General features: G+C 34.0%; 1 protein-coding gene across 1 annotated transcript in view; it reads right to left on the bottom strand.

The window, feature by feature from the left end:
- The window catches only part of CUL3 (cullin 3), an 80,063-nt gene that overhangs the window by 16,624 nt on the left and 42,515 nt on the right, over positions 1–20,924 (bottom strand). Inside the window, exons 3-12 of the mRNA XM_015585386.2 lie at positions 17,641–17,801; positions 16,551–16,665; positions 14,437–14,665; positions 10,443–10,588; positions 9,530–9,706; positions 8,137–8,307; positions 7,448–7,555; positions 5,310–5,434; positions 4,572–4,668; positions 3,022–3,156 (exon numbers count right to left, since the gene is read on the bottom strand). Coding sequence (XP_015440872.1) covers positions 3,022–3,156; positions 4,572–4,668; positions 5,310–5,434; positions 7,448–7,555; positions 8,137–8,307; positions 9,530–9,706; positions 10,443–10,588; positions 14,437–14,665; positions 16,551–16,665; positions 17,641–17,801 — 1,464 coding nt within the window. The remainder of the gene's footprint in view (positions 1–3,021; positions 3,157–4,571; positions 4,669–5,309; positions 5,435–7,447; positions 7,556–8,136; positions 8,308–9,529; positions 9,707–10,442; positions 10,589–14,436; positions 14,666–16,550; positions 16,666–17,640; positions 17,802–20,924) is intronic.

The raw sequence follows: 20,924 nt of genomic DNA, 5'->3' as shown, positions 1-20,924 counted from the left end.
AGGCTTTGTCATAAAGGCACTGCAGGTTCTGCTTGGGTGTCTAGGACTGACTGCTCTAGGGAAAGCTGGCCACTAGGATGCAAGGACAATTAAACAGTCATGTGGAAAGGGCCATGTGGAGAGAAACTAAGACCTCTCACCAAGAGCCAAAGGAACCTGCCAGCCACGTGGAAGGAAGTATACACCAACAGCCTGGAAGTATATTTCTCAGCCCCCAAAAAACGTTAGATGACATGTTTATGCAACCTCATGAGAGACTCTGAGCCACAATCACCCAACCTTCCTAAATCCCTAACCCCTAGAAACCACAAAAGATAAATTGTTGGCAGCCATTTTAAACCACTAAGTTTTAAGGTTTTTTTATGTAGCATTAAATAATAAATATACCATTACTGAACTAAAAGAAAATTCAAAGATAAAAGATTAGCTTCCATGGAAATCATTAACTATCTCCTCTAACTTGTAGAGATGATTTCTGTAAAAGAGCTGGCTAATAAAACTTATGAAGTGGACTACAGTGAACATATGGTGTGAGGTAAGATGAACTTCACATGCCTTTTCCTTTCGCAACACCCCTGGTTCAAGACATGAGCAGTCAAAAGGCTATGGAGCCATAGGAGTAACATTCTACATATGCCATTTATGCTCGGGCTTCTGGTGTGTGACTTAGCTAAAATCTGAAATATTAGAGAAAATTTCCTACTTAATTTTACCTTCTGCCTAAGTACTGCTCATTAGCATCAATGATCTCAAGCTGGTTGGGAAAGAAAAGGTTTGAACCACTAACATTACTAGCAATTCCAATAATGGCTATAGAAAATGAATTTATGTTTTTGTTTATCCCATTGTTTTTGCCAGCTCTTTATAAAGGTGAACTCTGAAAACCAACTCTAGCAGTAGCTTATTTTGCTTAAAATATATTTCTCCATGAGAGCTGCAGAATAAAACATCCAAGCTGTTAGAGATAATTTAGTTGTATTTCTGCTTGAAAAGGCTTACAATGTTTGAGTAAGGTATTCAATACTTGCTTAATCAATATTCTTGAGACTCAATCACTAATAAGTTGTGCTTGAAAAACTAAGGCTATTCCTTCCCTATGACACATCTGGAAGGGCAAAACCTTTTGACTTAGCCACTGACCTAAAACATTCAGGTTTCAAAACATTTCCTTGAGGAATATGACATAAAAATAGTCATCTCTTAAAAGATTCATTCTTTATCTTAAATTTAAACTTAAGAATCGCATAATCTTCATTTCAACTCCAACCTACCCATTTAAAAGGATAGGGAGAAAGAAAAAAGATAATAAAAATGTAAGCATATTAAAACAGTTACCTAAGGAAAAGAAAAGATGGTGGAAAAAGAAATCTGACACTATCAAGACAGTATAAAATAGCGTAAGGACAGACATAGAAATCAATGAAACAAATCAGTCAGAAACAACCCACACATATATGGTCAAATGATTTCTTTAATAAACAGGCCAAGATAATTTAAAGGGAGAAGACTATTGCTTTCGACAAATGACGCTGGAATGAACAACTAAATCAGTGTGTGTGTGTGTGTGTGTGTGTGTGTGTGTGTGTGTGGGCTTGTGTGTGTGTCCGTTCTGCACACACAACCCTAACCACACACACAAATGTGTGTGTGTGTGTGTGTGTATGTGTGTGTGGGTGTGTGTGTGTGTGTGTGTTCTGAATCCTTAACCCTAACCACACACACAAAAAAATTAACTTGATATTGATCATAGATCTAAATGTAAAAGCTAAAACTATAAAACACTTAATCTTGGGGTAACCAATAATTTCTTAAGACATCAAAAGCAACGCAGCACTAAGAAAAAAGGTAAGTGACAGACTTGTGAGAAAACATTCACAGCACATAGATCTGACAAAGGATTTGTAAACAGAATTTATAAAGAGCTTTTAAACAGCTCAATAAAGATATGAACAGATACCTCACTAAATAAGACAAGTCATAAGTAGCATATGAACACATAAAAGATGCTCAACATCAAGGAAAGGCAAATTAATAATATAATAATAATTACACACCAGCTAAAATAGATAATATTAAAAAGACTGACAGTATTAAATTTTGGAGAGGATGTGCAGCACTGGAACACTCCACTGCTGGCAGTAATGTAAAATGGTGCAATCACTTTGGGACATGGTTTGGCAGTTTCTTAAAAAGTTAAACATATAACTTTATTCATAACAGCCTCAATCTGATAACAACTCAAATGTCCATCAACTGGTAAACAGATACAGAAAATGTAGTAGATCCATATAATAGAATATAGCTCACTAATAAAAAGTAATGAACTACTGAAACTATACGTGCAACAACATAGATGAATCTCAAAAATACTGTGCTACGTAAAAGCAGCTCCACAAAAGAGGTATGGATTAGATAACTGCATTTATATGAAATTCTAGAAAGACAAAACGAATCTATGCTGATATAAAGCAGATTACTGGTTGCCTGAGCGGGAGGGAATTGACTGCGAAAGACTGCAAAAATTTGGAGAGGGGCTAACATTCTATATATTGATTGTGATGGTAGTTACACAGGCGGGTACATCTGCTACAACTCATCAAACTGTGCACATTTTTAAATGGGATGTTTTATTATATAAAACATATTTATACTTTAATAAAGTTTATTAAAAAAACAAATAAAATGTGACCCATAAGTGTACAATGTTTATATAGTTCCATAGTCCAATTTTATGCTCTTTTCTCTAACAGTACTCAAAGATTACTCAAATCATCACCATCACCACCGCCGCCGCCGCCACCACCACCACCACCACCGCCATCTCCATCATCATCACCACCACCGCCATCACCATCACCACCATCATCACACCACCATCATCATCATCACCACCATCATCACCATCCTCACCATCTTCCTCCTCCTCCTCTTCAAAAAATAACAACTCTTAACGGTTATTCAAGTAATAGGTGAGAATTAGAAACAACACAAATGGTTAAAATTTATATAACTAATGCATACCTCGAATGTGTATTTTTCTCTATTATTAAAGAGCATTAATATGGTCATCTGGAAAGTGGAAACTTGCAATATGTGCTTCCGTGTATTAGAGCCAGTTACTTGTGCCCCTCCAACACCAACTTCAGATCCATCTTCCTGTTTCATTTTTAAAAAGTATAAACAACACATAATTATCTTTTGATAACTTTAACATTATGTTTGAGAAATAAGCACTGCCATGCCCAACCCCTCCTTCAAAAAACTATATAATTTATTCTGATAGAAAATATTATTAAAAAATGTGTAATGTGTACATATGTGTGTATGTGCACAGTCTTTAGAACTGTCATTTTTAAAAAAATTGTGAATACTTTAACATATCTAAAAAATGAATCAAAAAATTCCTTACAATCACAACTAAAATTATTTTAACAATGGGATAATGAACATAAGACATCATTCCATTACACCACTCCTAGAAGTAGTCGTATTAGATTTCTTTTGGTGTGACTAATCACAGTAAGAGATCAAATAAGAGCACGGGATGGGGGTCGGGGAATCTCTGCCACTCTTTAAAGCCTGTTCCTGGCTCTATGATTTTAGAAGTACAAAGTAGAAATTTAAGTCTTCAATGATTAATATACGAATTATGTTTGTAAAACCTACACATGCTTAATAAAACTTCAAAAGATAACATTATTCAGGGAAAAAAAACCTCTCCATTAAAATAAAAACAAATAGCTAAAAGTTGAGTTCTTTGTATAGCTGACCTTCCCACTTACGTATGCCACAGTTTCAAACATTATTTACTAAACAAACGGTAAAGAACAGTTCCCATTTCAATTAAATATAAAAATTAAAATATATAGCCATTTCAACAATTTTTTTAAAAAAACTGGAGTTACAGTGATATCATATGAAATCAGTAATATTCTAATTAAAATACAGAATAAAACTGTTATTTGCTACCTAGATGACAATTTAAGCATTTTTCTTTAATGTTTTGCTAGAAGCTTTTTATTATTTTTCTGTTTTTAAGGAAAGTGGCCCTAATTTGAGTTATATTAATCAATGGAAGGTAAATTATTACTCTAAACCTCACGATTTGAGGTATAAAAAAGCGATTACTCTTTAAAAACGAAGGCAATTCACTAGACTAGTGCTAATTTTTAAATGACTTTAGTAACATATTATACATATTACAAATCTCAAGTGTTAATGTGCCCAGTTTTGATCTGAAAGTAAGGATTACAGGAGACTGGCTTTGTCTATCCTGAAATCAATTTACATTTTATTATTTTAGGTGATACTGTTTCAAGTCTAATCTTATAAATAAAATGTGTAATTATCTTATTATTCATTTACTCCTTAAGGAAGGCTACTGGTTTAGTCTTTACAATGGAACTGAGGAACAAAAGTAAACAAATTAAAACCAAAGTTCTCCCTTTTTTATTATCTGAAACTGGGAAATAAGAGAAACAATTTATCCAGGCCAATAAAAATCACAAATTAGTTCTATTGATTAATTTTAAGTTACTAAATATAAATATGTTCAAACTGTCCACATTTACCTTTTTAACTGGTCCATAAAAGGTGGCATTGAGATCTGCAGAACCCATATGATGCTGGAGTGTGAGCTGTCGACCACTGTGTTTGGCTAAGTAAAACCTTGAGCAAATCAAACCAGATTTTAGAGACTCATATGAAATACATATTTGAAATAATAAACTACAGGATAACAATCCTTAACAAACATATATGTAAAGGAGATGTGAAAAGATAAAGTAAATCTTAGGAAGTTCAGTATTTTTACAGAAGGGGAATGAAAAATAAAAACAAAAAAAAAAAGAGGGATGGAGGAGGAGACGGAAGAGAGAGGGAGAGAGACAGAGAAAAAGACAGACCTAAGTAACTTAGCTAGATATTAAATGATAAAGGTAACATACTAAATAATTTCTACTGGCATTTTGCCCCTGCCTGCTGGTCAGCCACTGCTGCTCATAAGACCACCTTTCTCCAAGGTAACCCAGCAACCAATTCGTCATAGGCTAGTGGCAGCCATCAACAATAAACATATACTCCTAACCATGCACTAATGCCGAAGAACATTAATAAAATGTTCCTCTGAAAAAGAGTTTACATGATGCATTCTTACGAATTAAAAGCATCAAGGATAAATTCTCCTTTTGAACATGAAGTAAAAAATGGAGTAAATTCAATCTCAATCAGGGATACTACTAATGCTCAAATTTATTTCAGTTTTGGACAATTATCTGTACTTAGAAATACAAAGTTTGATCTACGTTTACCTTCTGAATATCTCGAAAGCATGTCTCGGTGCTGGTGGGATGTTGCACTTTGGTGTGGCTGACTGAGTGGGCCAATATCCCGTTGTGAGCACCCGGACTGTGAGATCAACACCACCTAAAGATACCTGTGTATAGAAGAGAAAGAGATGTTCCCCTTAAATGAGCTAGGATTTGTTAGTTGTTCTGTACAGACACTGCTTTAGAGTCATCAAAGTAGTAGCTCCATGTCCAAGATCAAGCACATAAGATACTATGTTCTCAAAGGTAGACCCACTGGCGTTTTTCAAATTTTAACTGTCCTGGCAAATATTCTAAATGATTGCTTAGGATGTTTAATATTGACTAAGGAATAGTTCTTAGCACTGAACTAAGTATCACTGGTGTCACTGAGAAGTGCAATGTTTTGGCCTTTAAGCTTTTTTAAAAAAAATATTAAGGGGCTATGTAAGTACCATTTTAAAGAAAATTCTAGGATAATATCTTTCATCTCAGCTTTTAAGTATTTTACCAATTTAATGCACAAAACAAAATATTTCTATCCCATTCCCATTTCAAGTACACTGATCAAAATACTTTTGCATGCAGTTCACAATCTAACCACTTTTGCATAGGACGCTGTAGGTCCAGTTCTACATAGTACATGCTCTATGAATATTTGAATAATGGATGACTGCCTCTAAAAAATATATGCTAGCATTCATGTCACAAGGAGATATTTTCTTTTTAAATAAATTAAAATTTTAAGAAAATAATAAAGCGCATCAACAGAAATTCTTAAGGGTGAAATATTATCTTTATTACTGATATTCACAAATGTTCTAAAACATTACTACATTTTTATTGAACCTTAATGAGATAGTGATATAGATTTTTAAAAGGAAGGGATGAATTTATAAATACTGTGAAGTATTCCACACTCGGATTTCTTCACAAATACCTACTAAACGATTACTCCATTTTAAGGAAGGTGCAACCAGAAATCTTAGCTGGTGCAGGAGAGAAAATAATAGCAGAGACTCTTGGATGATGAAAGACAGAGGACGCAGAACTGCTGGTTCATCTGTAAGTTGGTGGGGGAGGTGGTGGTGCTCACGACTTAATTCAATCCACTAAAGACAATAGTCTTTTATCTCCTCTCCCACACATGCACATATTTTGCTCCCTAATCTTCAATTCTTTTCTCAAAATGCCATTTTTTAAGAGGTCTTCCCTGACCGTTCTTTCTGGTTATAGATTTCCTCTGTATCTTCCATCACCAGCTAAGGTGCTAGGTGTTTACTTCTCTTCTTTATCATCTGTCTCCCAGGATAGAATGCAAGCTCCGTGATGGCAGGGATTTTTGCCTGTTCTGTTCTCTGCTGTATTCCCAGTGACTAAAACAATGCTTGGCACAGAAAGCACTTAATGAATTATTTGTTAAATGAAAAAGAAAACAAAGAACCTCAAGGAACTATTTATTACTCTAGTGGTTTGCATCTTCTTTTCCTAACTATTTTAGTAATATTTTGAAGCCATTCAGCTTATATTGTGCAAGACAGGGGTAAGCAGAGAGACAAAGGTTCAGAGAAGTGATGACACATGATTTGATGATATAAAAAACAGAAATATGATAGCTGGTTGGTTTTCCTGCCCCATCCCCACTTTAAAAATAAAAATACAGGAAAAAATGGGCAAATACTTAAATTAGCTTCACCATAATAAGAACTGTCTAAATAAAATATGCCACAAGTATTATTAGAACTGTAAGAAAGTATTTCTAAGACTAAATGGAAGAGCCATTCTCCTGGTACATTTCAACAGGCCAACCAAGTTACAGAGAATCACCTGCTTGAGGACTGGACAGATTTTAAAGGTGCTCGAAGATTTCAGAAAGCTCAAGATTTGTTTTCATTACTCGGTCACTTTTCATCAAATCTCTCTAATGTACGTTAGGCACAGGAGGCTTAAGGCCCTTAGCATAAACAATTATATATGTAAAAAAAGCCAGTAACTGCATGCAAATAATGCCCTTATAGTTAAGAGGAAGCTACAACTGGATTAGCAGATATATAACTGACACTAGCAGTTCAGTTATTTGATATATAGATGAAAACGCCCATTATAAAAGACTACATAAAAACAAAAATTAAGAATTTTACCCCAGTTGCCTGTAGATGTTGCCTGAATTCATCCATAGTTGTGTTTGAGATGCTCATATCCCTAAACATTCCTTCCAGTTTTGATGTGAACTGACATCCACATTCAGTCTGTGGAAGAAAACGACAAATACACACAAAATAAGTGACAAATTTTTCTATGAGAAAATGTACAAAAAATAAACTCTTCCATGTTACTGCCACCATTCCTAAATCTTCCCAATAGTTGCTCCATGCCTGTGGGTACCAAACTTTAGTATGTTTAAGAATAACTCAAGGACTTTATTTTAAAACATAGATTCCAAGACTCTTTCGGAGACTCTAATAACCTCACTGTAGATAGGGACCAGAACGCTTGTGTTTTGAACAAGCAGCTCAGGTGATATAGATACAGGTGGTCAATGGACCACACGTTTGACAGAACTATACAGTAATATTCCGTTTACTGTTCCCCTTGTACTAATCCTATCTAGATCTCCATGAATGTATCCTGCCATACCAAAAGAAATTCCAGCAAATTCTGAATGTCTCAGAACTTCAACAAATACAAGTATAGCCTGCTCAAAAAAAAAAAAAAAAATCTAGCTTTATTTATAGAAATAAACATTTTAAATCAATTAGATATTCCACAATTACATGTTGCTGTTCAATCATGTGATAAATAGCGAGGTACATTCCATCTTATGCCTTACCTTTAACTTAGATATCATGTTTTTTTCTGAGTCATCAGAAACACTTTTATTTGTAAGAAGTCTTCTTGCCAAATGTTGTTTATAGTAACGTTCAAATACATCTTTTTCTTGCATAAACCTAAAAAGGACCATTGCCTTATCCAATATTGTTTCTACTTCTTGTTCTGTAAGCTGCAAAATCAATTAAAAATGATTTAATAATTACAAAATTTTAGTTCTATGAAAATCGCGCCATAGTTCATGTACAGTGTAAAAACGGGAGTGTTTGACGACAAACAGGAGCGCCTGGGTGAGCTGTGTCAGGAGGCGGCATCCGGTGCGAGAGCGTGCTTCCTACCCACGTGGCAGCAAGGCACAGCTCTCCCAGCCTATTCTCCTGCAGCACTGCCCAGGGCCTCAGTGGAGTTCCAGACCCAGAGGGCGGCCACTGAAACGAAGCCATGAAGTGCTGCGAGGCTGGACTAAAGCATGACTGAGAACAGATGAAATAAAATTTTACTCACAAAAAGGAACCTCTGCATGATATTTAGGCAGGAACTTACATAGCCAAAAGATACTTTCATATGAGCTTATTCAAAATCCAAAATGTACAAATAGAAGGGTAATAATTTGTTGTAAATCAAAGTGCTTAAAAGGTCCCATGCCCTTATCTTTTTAATAAGGGCAAGATAAATACTGTGGCAGATTAAGCTTACATTAAAAAACAGGAAAGACTAAACAAATGTGCCTTTTCTATTGTGTCCTTGGTGATCTTCCTTTTGTTTGTTTCTTTGTTAGAGCTCCCTGTAAAACCTGTGGCCATTTGCTGCTTTGCCCTTTAGTCTCGCAAATTCCAAGATTAAGTCAAAAAGACCAATTTATGTGTAATCACAACATGCTTAATTTGATTTTCTATGCTACAGTGAGTTTCTAGGATCCTAGATATATATATAATAAAAGCTTGAAATTGAGCTCCAGAATATGCTTTTAAATTACTTTCTGATAGTTATTCTAGTTCATGGCTTCCAATTCTTGGCTTCCACGTAAACTTCAGAACTAGATGAGAGATCCAAGATTCTGTGCTAGGAACGAACAGCTGTTTTCTAGTTCCTTACAATCTCTATAGCATATCAAATCCTCACAGTCTAAAGACTGTTTAACAACCATCACTGTGTAGTTTTTGTTTTTGATGCTAATTACACATTAGGTGAAATGTCAAAGTACCTCTGGCCACTCACATGTCTTAAACAATCCTTTTCAAAGATCACAGCACACATTTAATAAGCACAGCAAAGGGCTATGTTTATTTTTATATCTATAAAATTCCCCAATTTCATATTTGATTTTCTCATTTGATATACAATTTTTTATCTGCAAATAAAATTTAATGAATTTTCAAATGCATTATACTTACCCCTTTTACTCCCTTTTTCAGCTTATCATCAATAAATAATGAGAGGTATTCAGGGGACCTGGAGTTGAGGTTGAGAAAATACTCAAAGTCACCCGCGATAGTTTGTTTAAAGAGCCGGTCATTGTTGAACGATTCCTGGAGGAAGCGGTCAAACCTACTCTTCAGATCCAATAAGCCCTTCCAAACAAAAACAGAGAAATTTAAGGTGCACTGTAATTTTTGTATAAACAATACACACATGAACGTGTACGCTTATTTTAACTCTGCTGGTAATAAATGTGTGCATTTAGTGTTAAAATTTACAGATTGTGTATTATCATTTTCAAACCTATGTCTAAGCTGTTATGAAAAATGGCAGTGATGAGAGGAGTCCTTCTATCTTCCCTTCATGTGCTGTTCTACTGAAGAGGAACCTAAGCGCCTTCCCTGGTTCTCCCCACCCTCCTCTCTCTGGACTAAATGGGCAAGCCTGATAAAATCAGCTTTAAAAATGTACCAAAAAAGCCCATTACTTATATTAAAACATGAAAAATCTGGAACATAAAATATACTATTACTTGAAAGCAAAACATTTTGAAACAAAAAGTATTTAACACTTGGTTTGTTAACACACTAAGGTATGTGAACACTCAAGGCATACAAAAAAGTAGAAAGGATAACTTTTATTCCTGAGACTATTTAAACAAGGTCTTCGCCAAACAAATTAACAAATGAAAAGCAGCAACTGAGTCTGGCTCCCTGACACAGATATACGTACTTGGAAAATTCTAAAATATTTTAGGATATCGGTTTGTCACTGGGACAATAAGATAAAGACAAAAGTACATAACACATGGCTTAGTAAAAGTGACCTTTGCAGCACTGTCAACATTACTTTGTCATACACTGAAAAGAGAATCCTCTGTCAGTTTACCTGGATATAGTCAACGGGATTCTTTCCTTCACCTTCCTCAGAAACAAGGGCTTTGCCCTGCTCCCTCAAGTAGGAACTCATGCACTCACACATCGTTTTCAAACCATTTGGCACGCGACTAAACAACTTGTACATGCAAGCAAGGTCTGCAATCAGAAAGAACACACGAATCGACTACATTAAACATTAAGACAAAAATGTTTTGTAAATCTCTTCATGATGATTTGTGATATTTAAAGAAACTTATTTCTTCATTATAACCATTTGCGGACATGAAATCTTCTAAAAAACCCAGCAAAATTAAAAAAAAAAATCAGCTAGTTCATGGTTATTATCATAATTTATAAAATAATTTTACGATGAGATGCTTTGAAAGCATCAAAAAAATGTCTCAGCAATTTGAATTTACATGAAGACGCCCAAACAGTATAGTAAAGCCACAAAAAATAAAAACCGCAGTTTTTGAGTTTCTGCATAATTTATCCCATAAAACAGCAGTTTCTAAATCAGGGAAATTTTTTTCTGTAAAGCACCAAACAGTAAATATTTTAGACTTGTGGACCACATGGTCTCTGTTGCCACTCAATTTTGCCATTACAGCAATAAAAAAGCCACAGGTAATACATAAGTATGTGGGCATGACTGTGTTCCAATAAAATTTTATTTATGGAAACAGAAATCTAAAATTAATATAATTTCATATATAATGAAATATTACTTTTTTTTATTTTTTCCAACCACACTGGTGGTGGGCCATATTTGAGAAACAGGCTATAATTTGCCTACCCCAGTCTATATTTGTAATAGCAATTTAGATCCTAAAACTAAAGTTGTATATATTTAAAAAATACTTAGAAACAAATTTTACAAAAAAAAAAAAGAGGCTTCTAAAATTGGTTTTAATGATTTGCAAAAGCAAATTTCATTTATAAATACGTTCTCATCAATAATATATGTTCAAAGTAATCTACACACAACAAAGCTAATAATTTCTCACATTTGGCATAAATTACAACCAAATTTCCCATGTTAAAAACAAGTATTACAAATGCAACAGCAATTTATGGACATATGCTATAGTAAATCTGGAATATCAAATACCTCTAACAAGGCAGTTCTCAACTTATCTATTTTGTTACTATGTTGCCATAATTTTGCTTAATTATATGCTGTAATTTTGCTTATATGCTATAATTTACAATTGTATGTAAATTAATATTTCATTAATTTCACTGTATATAAATATATGGTATAGTGGAGAATGTGAAAGAATGAGAAATACTTGGCATTTAAAAATTAAATGTCATTATTTCTGCATACACTTACTAAAGCAATAAAATGAGACACCACTTGAAATTAATTTCATAGTACTAACTGCACTGAATAACCAAGCCAATTAATTCATCCCCCATTTATTGTGGGAAAACCATTTCTTCACGTTCTAATTTACGAGACATTTGGCTTCATCATGGTGAAGCTGTGCTCGACCTATTCTCGACATACTGCTCAAGAGCAAGGCCTAGCAAAATTAGAACATTTCGCAATTAGGTTTCTAGAGGAAAAGTCAGGAAAACTGAAGCCAAGATTTTACAATATAGGATCACAGATAGCTGCTTACCTGCTGAAAACATTAAGAGCTAACCAGAGAACGATGGTAAGTAGCTATTCTGATATTTCTTCACTTGTGTACTTAATAAGCACTCGCCATGTGTGTCAGGCATACTGAATGCCTTTAGTGTGTCCCACAACTTCTCCGGCAAACGTTTCACAGCCCCTACTCTCCACTCCCCCGCCACACCAAGGCAGGCATGAAAGCATTAGCTCAATAGCTAAACAGCGCATTAGAAAATTTTGTGATTCTCATTTGGCTTATGTAGGGGAAAATGCTTTTTATGAAAAAGTCCGAATCTGCCAGGGACCATTTGGATCAGGGGTCATCAAACTGTAGTCCACGGACCAAACACAAATACACTGTCTGTTTTTGTACAACTCATGAACTGATAATGGTTTTCACACTTTTAAACTGAAAAAAAATCAAATGAAGTTTTATAAAAAGTCACGCTTACTCCTTTGTTATTATCTATGCCTACTTTCTCACTATTAGAGTAGGGATGGGTAGTTTACTATATGTCCCACGCACCTAAGATCTTTTCTATCTGCCTCTTTTCAAAAAAAAGTTTGCTAACCCCTGACTTAGATCTTAGACATTCAGGAGTAGTGTTTTAAAATTTTATTTTATTATTAGTTTCAAGTATACGGTACATTGGTTAGATATTTATATAGTTTACAAACGATCCCCCTGATCGCTCTCTCTTCCGGCTCTCCACCTAGCCATTACATTAATGCTGATTGCATTCCCTATGCCATGCTCCCCATCCCCATGATCATCTATCAACTACTAATTTGTATTTCTTTAGCCGTTCACCCCTTTCTCCCAGCCCCCTAATCCTCCTCCCCTCTGGCCATGACCAGACTGTCCTCTATATTTGTGAGCCTGTTTTTGATTAGTTTGTTCTTCTTTGTTCTTTAGATTCCACATAAGTGAAATTATATGGTATTTATCTTTCTCTGACTTATTTAACTCAGCATAATAACCTGTAGGTCCATCCATGTCATTGTAAATGGTAGGATTTAAATGTTTTCTAATGGCTAATATTCCATTGCATATATGAATCATAACTTCTTTATCCGATTGTCTATTGATGGGTATTTAGGTTGCTTCCACATCTTGGCTATTGTGCTGCCATGAACACAGGGTTACATAGATCTTCACGAATTATTGTTTTGGCTTTCTTCGACTAAATATTCAGAAGTGTAACTGCTGAGTCAAAAGGTATGTTTTAGAAAACATGACAAACATACCTAAAACTGATTTTTTTTTTCCTTTGACAGAAAAGGCTTACTATAATGGTCTTTTAAAATAATCACTTTCTCTGGTTTAATAAAAACAAATTTCCATACAACTTTTCAGGAACTTGTCAAATGAATAGAAATATAACCATTTCAAAACACAGAGCAAGGATTCTGTTAGTGGAAGCACTGAACAGCCTCTCTTCCCACCAGCCTTCCTTTCCCTTCTCTTCCATACTCCACTCTTTAAACTCACTTAAAAAGGTTTTTTCGTCTCCTACCTAGGTCATGACCCCAATGGGCAATATGTATTTCTTTTGTTAAGTGGCTTGCTAAGACTTCACCTAAGAAGCAGAATAGCAAGAGTACCATGTTTATTTTTTAATACCACGTCAGTGATTTATAAAGTCATAATTTTAAAGTAAAACTTCAGAAATTAAGAATGAGGACAAAATGACTGTTCTTTCACTTATTTCGTCTATGGTACCTGTCAGAAAATATTGTTTTCAAGAAAATAAAGGTAAAAAGCCAAAGTGAATAAATGCTATAGTTATTTCAAAATGTTTACTTTTATGCAATTTTCCTTTTTCTTTTTTTAGTCTATAACTTCAGAGTCCCCCAAAACAATCAACTAAATTATCTAAATATGTCAACATGGAAGACACCTAGTTTTGCTTTTTTGGAACCCTTATCATCACAATTAACTCCCACAAAAAAGTCTACAAAAATTTAAGATTGGAACTTCAGATTTTAAAAGAATCACAGAAACTACAGGACAGTATGTGGGAATGGAAAGAGCCTAAACCCTCCAGTATATAAAATCAAAGTACAGGAATAGATGAGAAGCTTGTTGGCCTCATCAATATTATCTACATCTTCCAGATTAATGAAAACACAAAGTGAGGAGACTTTAAGATGAAAGATGAGAAAAAAGCTACAATTCACTAGAAATACCTAATATCCTCATTAGTATCAAGCTTTACCATTAAATCCTGTCAAAGTAACAAGTGAAAAATTAATGATACATACAACTTTTTGAAAACTGACATCCATAATCTATTTTAATGACAGAAAAATAAAAATATTACTGAGAACTTGGTAGAGCTATAAAGATTTAATTTTTTTTTCAATTGCTAACACTTACCTTCTGTCTTTCCATTTTTCAACATATGTACTAGCCCAGAATTCTCCATTTCTACTATAGTTTTCATGTGCTTAGAAATGAGTTCCCTCTCAACCACTTTTACAATTGGCTCTTCAGTTGATTTGTCAAGGCAGTGCATCACCCGTTCTATTTCTTCATTAATTCTAGCTTCTACTTTCTTTATATATACTGAAGCACTGTTTTCAGCTAAAAATTTCTGGCTTTCCATCTGCAAATAGGAAGCATGATTTTTTTAAACATAGAAGCAAAATGTGTTTCTGCTTTTAACTGCATTTCTATAGTGTTGATCATAAACCAAACTAAGTATCATAAGCACTATTAACATTTTACATAGTTTGTTGAACACATATATCCTTAAAAGCTTTACTTACTTACGTAAATCTAAATTATTACATTATCCTTAAGCAGTGTTTTCAAACTTTGCCAATGTATTCCTAATAGCAGAAAAAGTAAGCACATGCTAGAATGAAGCACTGACCCCAAGTAACAGTAGGAAATTCTTCTTTGATTTGTTTTAACATAAAATTATGCCTTATATATGTTATGTTTATATAGTTTTGCTGGCATACTGCTAGTTACTGAAGTCCTCCTGCCACCCCACTCCCAGTCTCAAGAGTATATATTCTGAAGTTGGAGAAACAGAGCTTTTAAATAACTATTAATCTTGTCTGCTAACATCAGCCTTATAGAAGTCCCCCTAAATTACAAATTTTAACTCACTTGATTTTAATGTATTTGATAGCAGGATTAATGAATATATCTAAGAATTACATAATAGAAGATACACTGATATAAACGATGTACAAATTTATTAACATTTCCTACTTTCTTAACGAAAGGTAGTTTTAATCCTTGAAAATAATCAAATTTCTAAGAATAGACATTAACACACCAAACAAATATCTTGGTGAGACCATCTCTCCACTCACTACTAGAAAAAGAATATATATATATGTTATATATATATATATACACACGCACACATATATATAGTGTCACTGTAGTACATTTTGAAATCTTGACAATGTTCTATTGGTATTTCTACACTGTAATGAAGGAAATTAAAACGAATGCAAAGGTCAAAGATATTGTCAAAAGTATCTAGAATTAGTTGCTGTATTATTAGAAAATAAAGACTGTTTCCTACATTATAGAATTAATAGTTCATAAAGCATAGTCCAGGCTCACCAATGCAGGCCACAAAGGTCTTCCTGATGGGCTATAAACTAATTAAAAAAAAAAAAAAAAAAAAAAAAAGCAAGTCCATTCTTTGTTTCTTTATGGGTAAATGACACCAAAATTCACCGAGTTCCATTTTCATATTTATGCAATGGCTCTAATGAATGACCTACTGAATTATCAAGAGTTATTATAATTTTGTATTTATTTTTTAAAAAGCATATTACTGCAGTAAAAACTTAAAATTAAAATTCAACTAAGTCTGTTTTGGCAACGGCACAAAGCTCCTACTGAAAATTGCTCAGACAGTTACACCCTGGTGTTATTACCTTATCAATAACTGTCTTACATTCCTCACGGTACTCAGTTATTGTTATTACCATTTCATTATAAACTAGCACTAGTGAAGCTTCACTCTTTTAGCAATTTAGTTGGTTTTGGGTTGTATATACTGCTGCAAATTTGTATCATTTGTACTTACTGACCTATACTTTCCTAATTAATAGTCTTTAAGACGTATATGCATTATGGGATCATGCATATTCCCCCATTTATTCTACTAGTAACTTATATTACCAAAAGCCTGAAAAGTGAGACTTCATTGGTGATGCACTGCCTGTGAATTTATGGTAAATAATTTGTAACATGTAAATGTAAGAAAATGTTAGTTATTTCTAAGTTTATATGTTTTACAACATATAATTCAAAAAATAACGTGTATAAGTCCAAACTTTCAATTTGTTTTCAATGCGTTCCTTCACTGCAATGTGAGGTAGGTATGCTGAAGGGTATTTTTTGCATGCTTTTCCCCAAAGGCCTCAGTAAAAAAAGGTCAAAAGGTTCAAATTAGTAACTACATTCAGTAACTTTAAGAATATCTTAAAAGAGCACTTATTTATCTCTTCACTAATTACCTGAAAAAATTCTGCAGACATTTCCAAAAAAGGAGCCTCAAAATCTTCTTCATAAACTGATCGTCCTTCAAGACCTAAAATCATTAACATCTGGCAAGCATTTCTTATGGCGCCTCTGTCAAAAGAAGTTAAACCACTTGATAATGAAATTACATTAAAAATTCATGTAAAAATACAACAGAAGTAACTAGAGTTTCAGAGCATTTTTATCAAAGTGACCCATCTCCCAGAAGTAGCTCATTTATAACACACAGATTTAAAGTAATTTTAATTGGAAAGCATATCTTGACTGCACAGCTATTTATCTCAAGCTATTCTCATGCTGTAATAACTTAAAAATCTTAAAGAAATATGTTTAAGAGATCTTATTATATGTGTTTAAACACACACACAATAAAAAGGCTGCTTAGCAGGAAGCAGGAAGGAGGGAAGGAGGTGACAGTGCTTGATTGACATGGGTATAGTTACTCCTGAGCAATATTATTTTTTTGTACCAAATGGCTTTTGGGCACCCCTGACCAAGCACCAAAGCTGAAATAAACAGAACTTTACAAGTCTTCATCTAACAGCTGCTTTGACAACAGAGAAGCAGAGAAAGGAGTCTTGCATGTTTCAAGCCACTCTAGCTACAGCGGCACAAAAATAGTACTGTAATCACGTTATAAAGGGGGAAAGACAGAGGGGTACAGTAGTAGTTCTAAATCATTTTAGACTATGTTCAGTATTTTTCTTCATATATTTTAAGAATGAAGGCTAGCTAAAACCCTTAACAGAGGAAACAAAAATGTTATCACACATTAGAAAAAGAACAAAATGCCAGCATAAATAAAATACATGAAAAATCAAATCGGAAGACTAATGGCGAATTCGCTTTGTAAAAGTATACTAAAATAAAGCTTAGGATGATCTCATAGAAATAGAAGTGTGCTTTTAAAATCTAGGAGACTCTGTTAACTGTGATACAGGTTTTTGAAGATGTTCATAATATGCCAGACAATCAAGCGTTATTTAATAAAATTTGGACAGTAAATCTATTCTCAGGATAAAACTGCTAAAAACCAAAGCCCAAAGAGTAAAAAGATGATTGTACCGGTCTACAACTTCTCCTTTCCGCTCTCTTGCGATCATATCCAATAACGTTTGTCGTAGATGATCCCTAATACACCCATAACGTACAACTTGATCTCGAAAAATAATTAATCCCAAATTGTAGACATTCTCCACATTATTTTGTTGTACATATACACGGTCCTACAGTTAAAACAAAATCACATAAACATGAGTACAACTCTAGCAGACATAAAAATAATCATTGTGAGCTACAACAGCAAAGGAAATAAAATTCCAAAAGCAGTCAATTTCTCAGCAGGAGAACACTTCGAACTATCTTAAGCAACATGGAATTAGATTTCTACTATAAAAGTAAGTCTTTACAAATTTATAATTGTTACTGAAACAAATAATGGCTATAGATGGTTGCCTGTTAGCCCTAAGAAAAGGGTGGGAAAAGCAAGCACCACATTCAGGGAGGGGCAGGAGGAGAAAGGTAGACAATAAGGCAGGCAGATGGGCCTTTCTCCCCAAAGCCATACCATGTCAACATGGTTCTTACTTCTTTAAGTATTGTACTTGAACATCATACTTTACGAAGTAAAATTGAGAGCTGAATGAAATACAGATCTAAAAGATTTAAGTTAATTGCTTACTGGTAAATATTAAAGGCTCTAACGCTTATAATAGAGCAGCATTAAATATAACTAAAATAACTCCAGTTACTGTCATTTCAAACTGCTTACTGGTAGTCATCTTATTTTTAAGTTCTTACCAACATGATTATAGGTATCTCACTTTATAGAGCACAGACAATCCAGATTATTGGCTATAAAAGTCCTATGATATGCGTTATTTAAAAATCCATATTTGTAATGAAATGTATTAAAATAAAACTACTGTTTTATTCACAAAAGGATTAATAACCGAACTCCTTTCTGTTCCTAACCAGGATCTCTCTGGCTTTGGTGAGTCTGTGAATTTCCTAAAATTATAAAATTATTGTCTTTGTTCATACGTAAGTATTTTGGAAACAGAGTTCAGAACTTTCACCAGGTTCTTAAAGGCATCTGTAATCCAAAAGCAGAAGAACCACTGCAAACTGTGATCTTTGAACTTTTAACAAGAACACTGTCATGACAAGCAACATCAAACAAAGCTACAAGGTGAAAGCAAACAGAAGTTCTACAATATTAGCAACACAACTAAAATGGTATTGATCAACCTTCCAATCAATTTTAAATAAGTCCTCCATGAGAAACACTCTCTTCATATCATTCCTCCAACCTCTTCCATTTATCTTACACAACAGTACACACCTCGTGGCTACTCTTTTATTAGCATCTTCAGTGCTCACATTTTTCAAATCCTGACATCAACTTTATGAATTCAAAATTTTCACTGATGACTTCTCTGACAAGTTCTTGGATTCCACACTTCCATCCTCAAGATCTTAAATTCCAAGATTCCCCCCGACCACACCCTCCCTCCATTTTGATGGCTCTCACTGTTTGATGGCTCTCTACTCTTCACTCTCATAACCTTCAAAGCCCAACCTTCCCCTATCCTCTAGATTCTGGCTCACTTTACGGCATAAAATAAGATGCACTTAATAAAAACTAGCATAAACCTAATAGTTTAAAAAGCAACAGGAATCCTTTTTATTATGAAAATGATCACTTTAATTACTGCACAAATTATTTACAAATTTGATTTTACAGTTTTGAATATAAATTTCTGTGTTAAGTAAAAGCACCATATACAAAATCACTCTTACCCAATGTGATCAAAACCAGTAACTGGTTCATTAAAGACGTGATAAAAGAGAGAAATTATTAAATACATACATACATACTTGCATCTTAAACATGTTAACTTAAAACATATAAAAATGTTCAGTGAGATATCAAGACCTTTTCTTTGAACATGAGTCCTGTATGTTAGGGTCTGATGTTCTCTCTCTTACATACACTCATACATAATAATTTGTCCAACATTTCTCCTTTCTGTTTAAGATGAACCATGAACTGGAGACATCTGTGAAGCAATCTGAATGTAAAATCCTTTTAGAGTTTTACAATTTCCACTCCACACCCAATTCAAAGGAATGTTTAATGATTTGCCTTTCTCAACTCTTTCCAAAATATATGATCTAGTTAGCCAAAGAACAAAGTCTATTGTTTTTCACACCATTTTATTGGTTTATACAATAGTAAATTATGTAATAATATGAAGTACAACTGGCATAAACAGGTTTGAAAACAGGGACAAAATAGAAGAGACAGACTGGAAAGCACCTGAATAGCAATGAGAGAACTTTATCAGTTAGGCTATAGCCAATCAGTCACAGCAAAAGAGAAAGTACTAGTAATTCTGGCAAGCACTGTAAGTTTTAACTGTATTACATGCTATGGGACATGAAGCAAATCTTGTAGGGGATATACACATACGCACAGGGGATTAGCAAGTTTAACATATTACTAAGATACTAACCTCTTAAGAAACCAAATGCTCTTAATTTAGGCTGAGAGTAAAGTCAGATTTTATTGTTTTTGGTAAAAGGTTATTACCTATAAGAATTATAAAACAAAAGGCACATACAATGTAATCTTTAAAGTAAATTGAGAGTGAAATTTTTTTTTTAATGTTCCCCTCTTTTTGGTTTTACTGCAGTATAATTTATATGCCATAAAATTCACTCATTTTAAGAGTACAGTTCAATATTTTACAGTAAATTTCTATAATTGTTTGAATTACATTGAATTATATATAATTGCCACAATCCTAGACTATTTCTATCACCCCATCCCCTGAAAAATCCTTCAATCCTGTTTGCAGTCAAACCCCACTTCTAAGACCCCTGCTTTCTCTTTTCATAAATTTTTTTCTGGGCATTTCATATAATTGGAATCATGAAATATGTGATCTCTTTTGTCTGATTTTTCACTAAGCATGAAGCTGCTAAGGTTCATTAATGTTATAACACGTATTTCATTTTGTGTTAGTGTTGAATAGTACTCTTCTGTATGGATATGCCACATTTAGTTTATTCACTCATCAGCTGAAGGATATTTCAGGCTGTTTCCAGGTTTTGTCTGCTATGAACATTTGGGTACAATCCTTTTTGTGGACATACGCTTTCGTTTTTCTTGGACAGATTTCTAGGAGTAGAAGTAATGGGTCATATAAAAATAGCCAAACTGGTCTACGGCCATGACACCCTGAACAAGCCCCATCCCGTCTGATCTCAGAAGCTAAGCAGGGTCGGGCCTGGTTAGTACTTAGTTCTGGTTAGTATCACCTAGGAAAACTGGGCGCTGTAGG

Source organism: Pteropus alecto, unplaced genomic scaffold (genome assembly GCF_000325575.1).
Source record: "Pteropus alecto unplaced genomic scaffold, ASM32557v1 scaffold110, whole genome shotgun sequence".
Taxonomy (NCBI): Eukaryota; Metazoa; Chordata; class Mammalia; order Chiroptera; family Pteropodidae; genus Pteropus; species Pteropus alecto.
The sequence above is the reverse complement of the archived record's forward strand: the minus strand, read 5'-3'. Positions and strand labels throughout refer to the sequence as shown.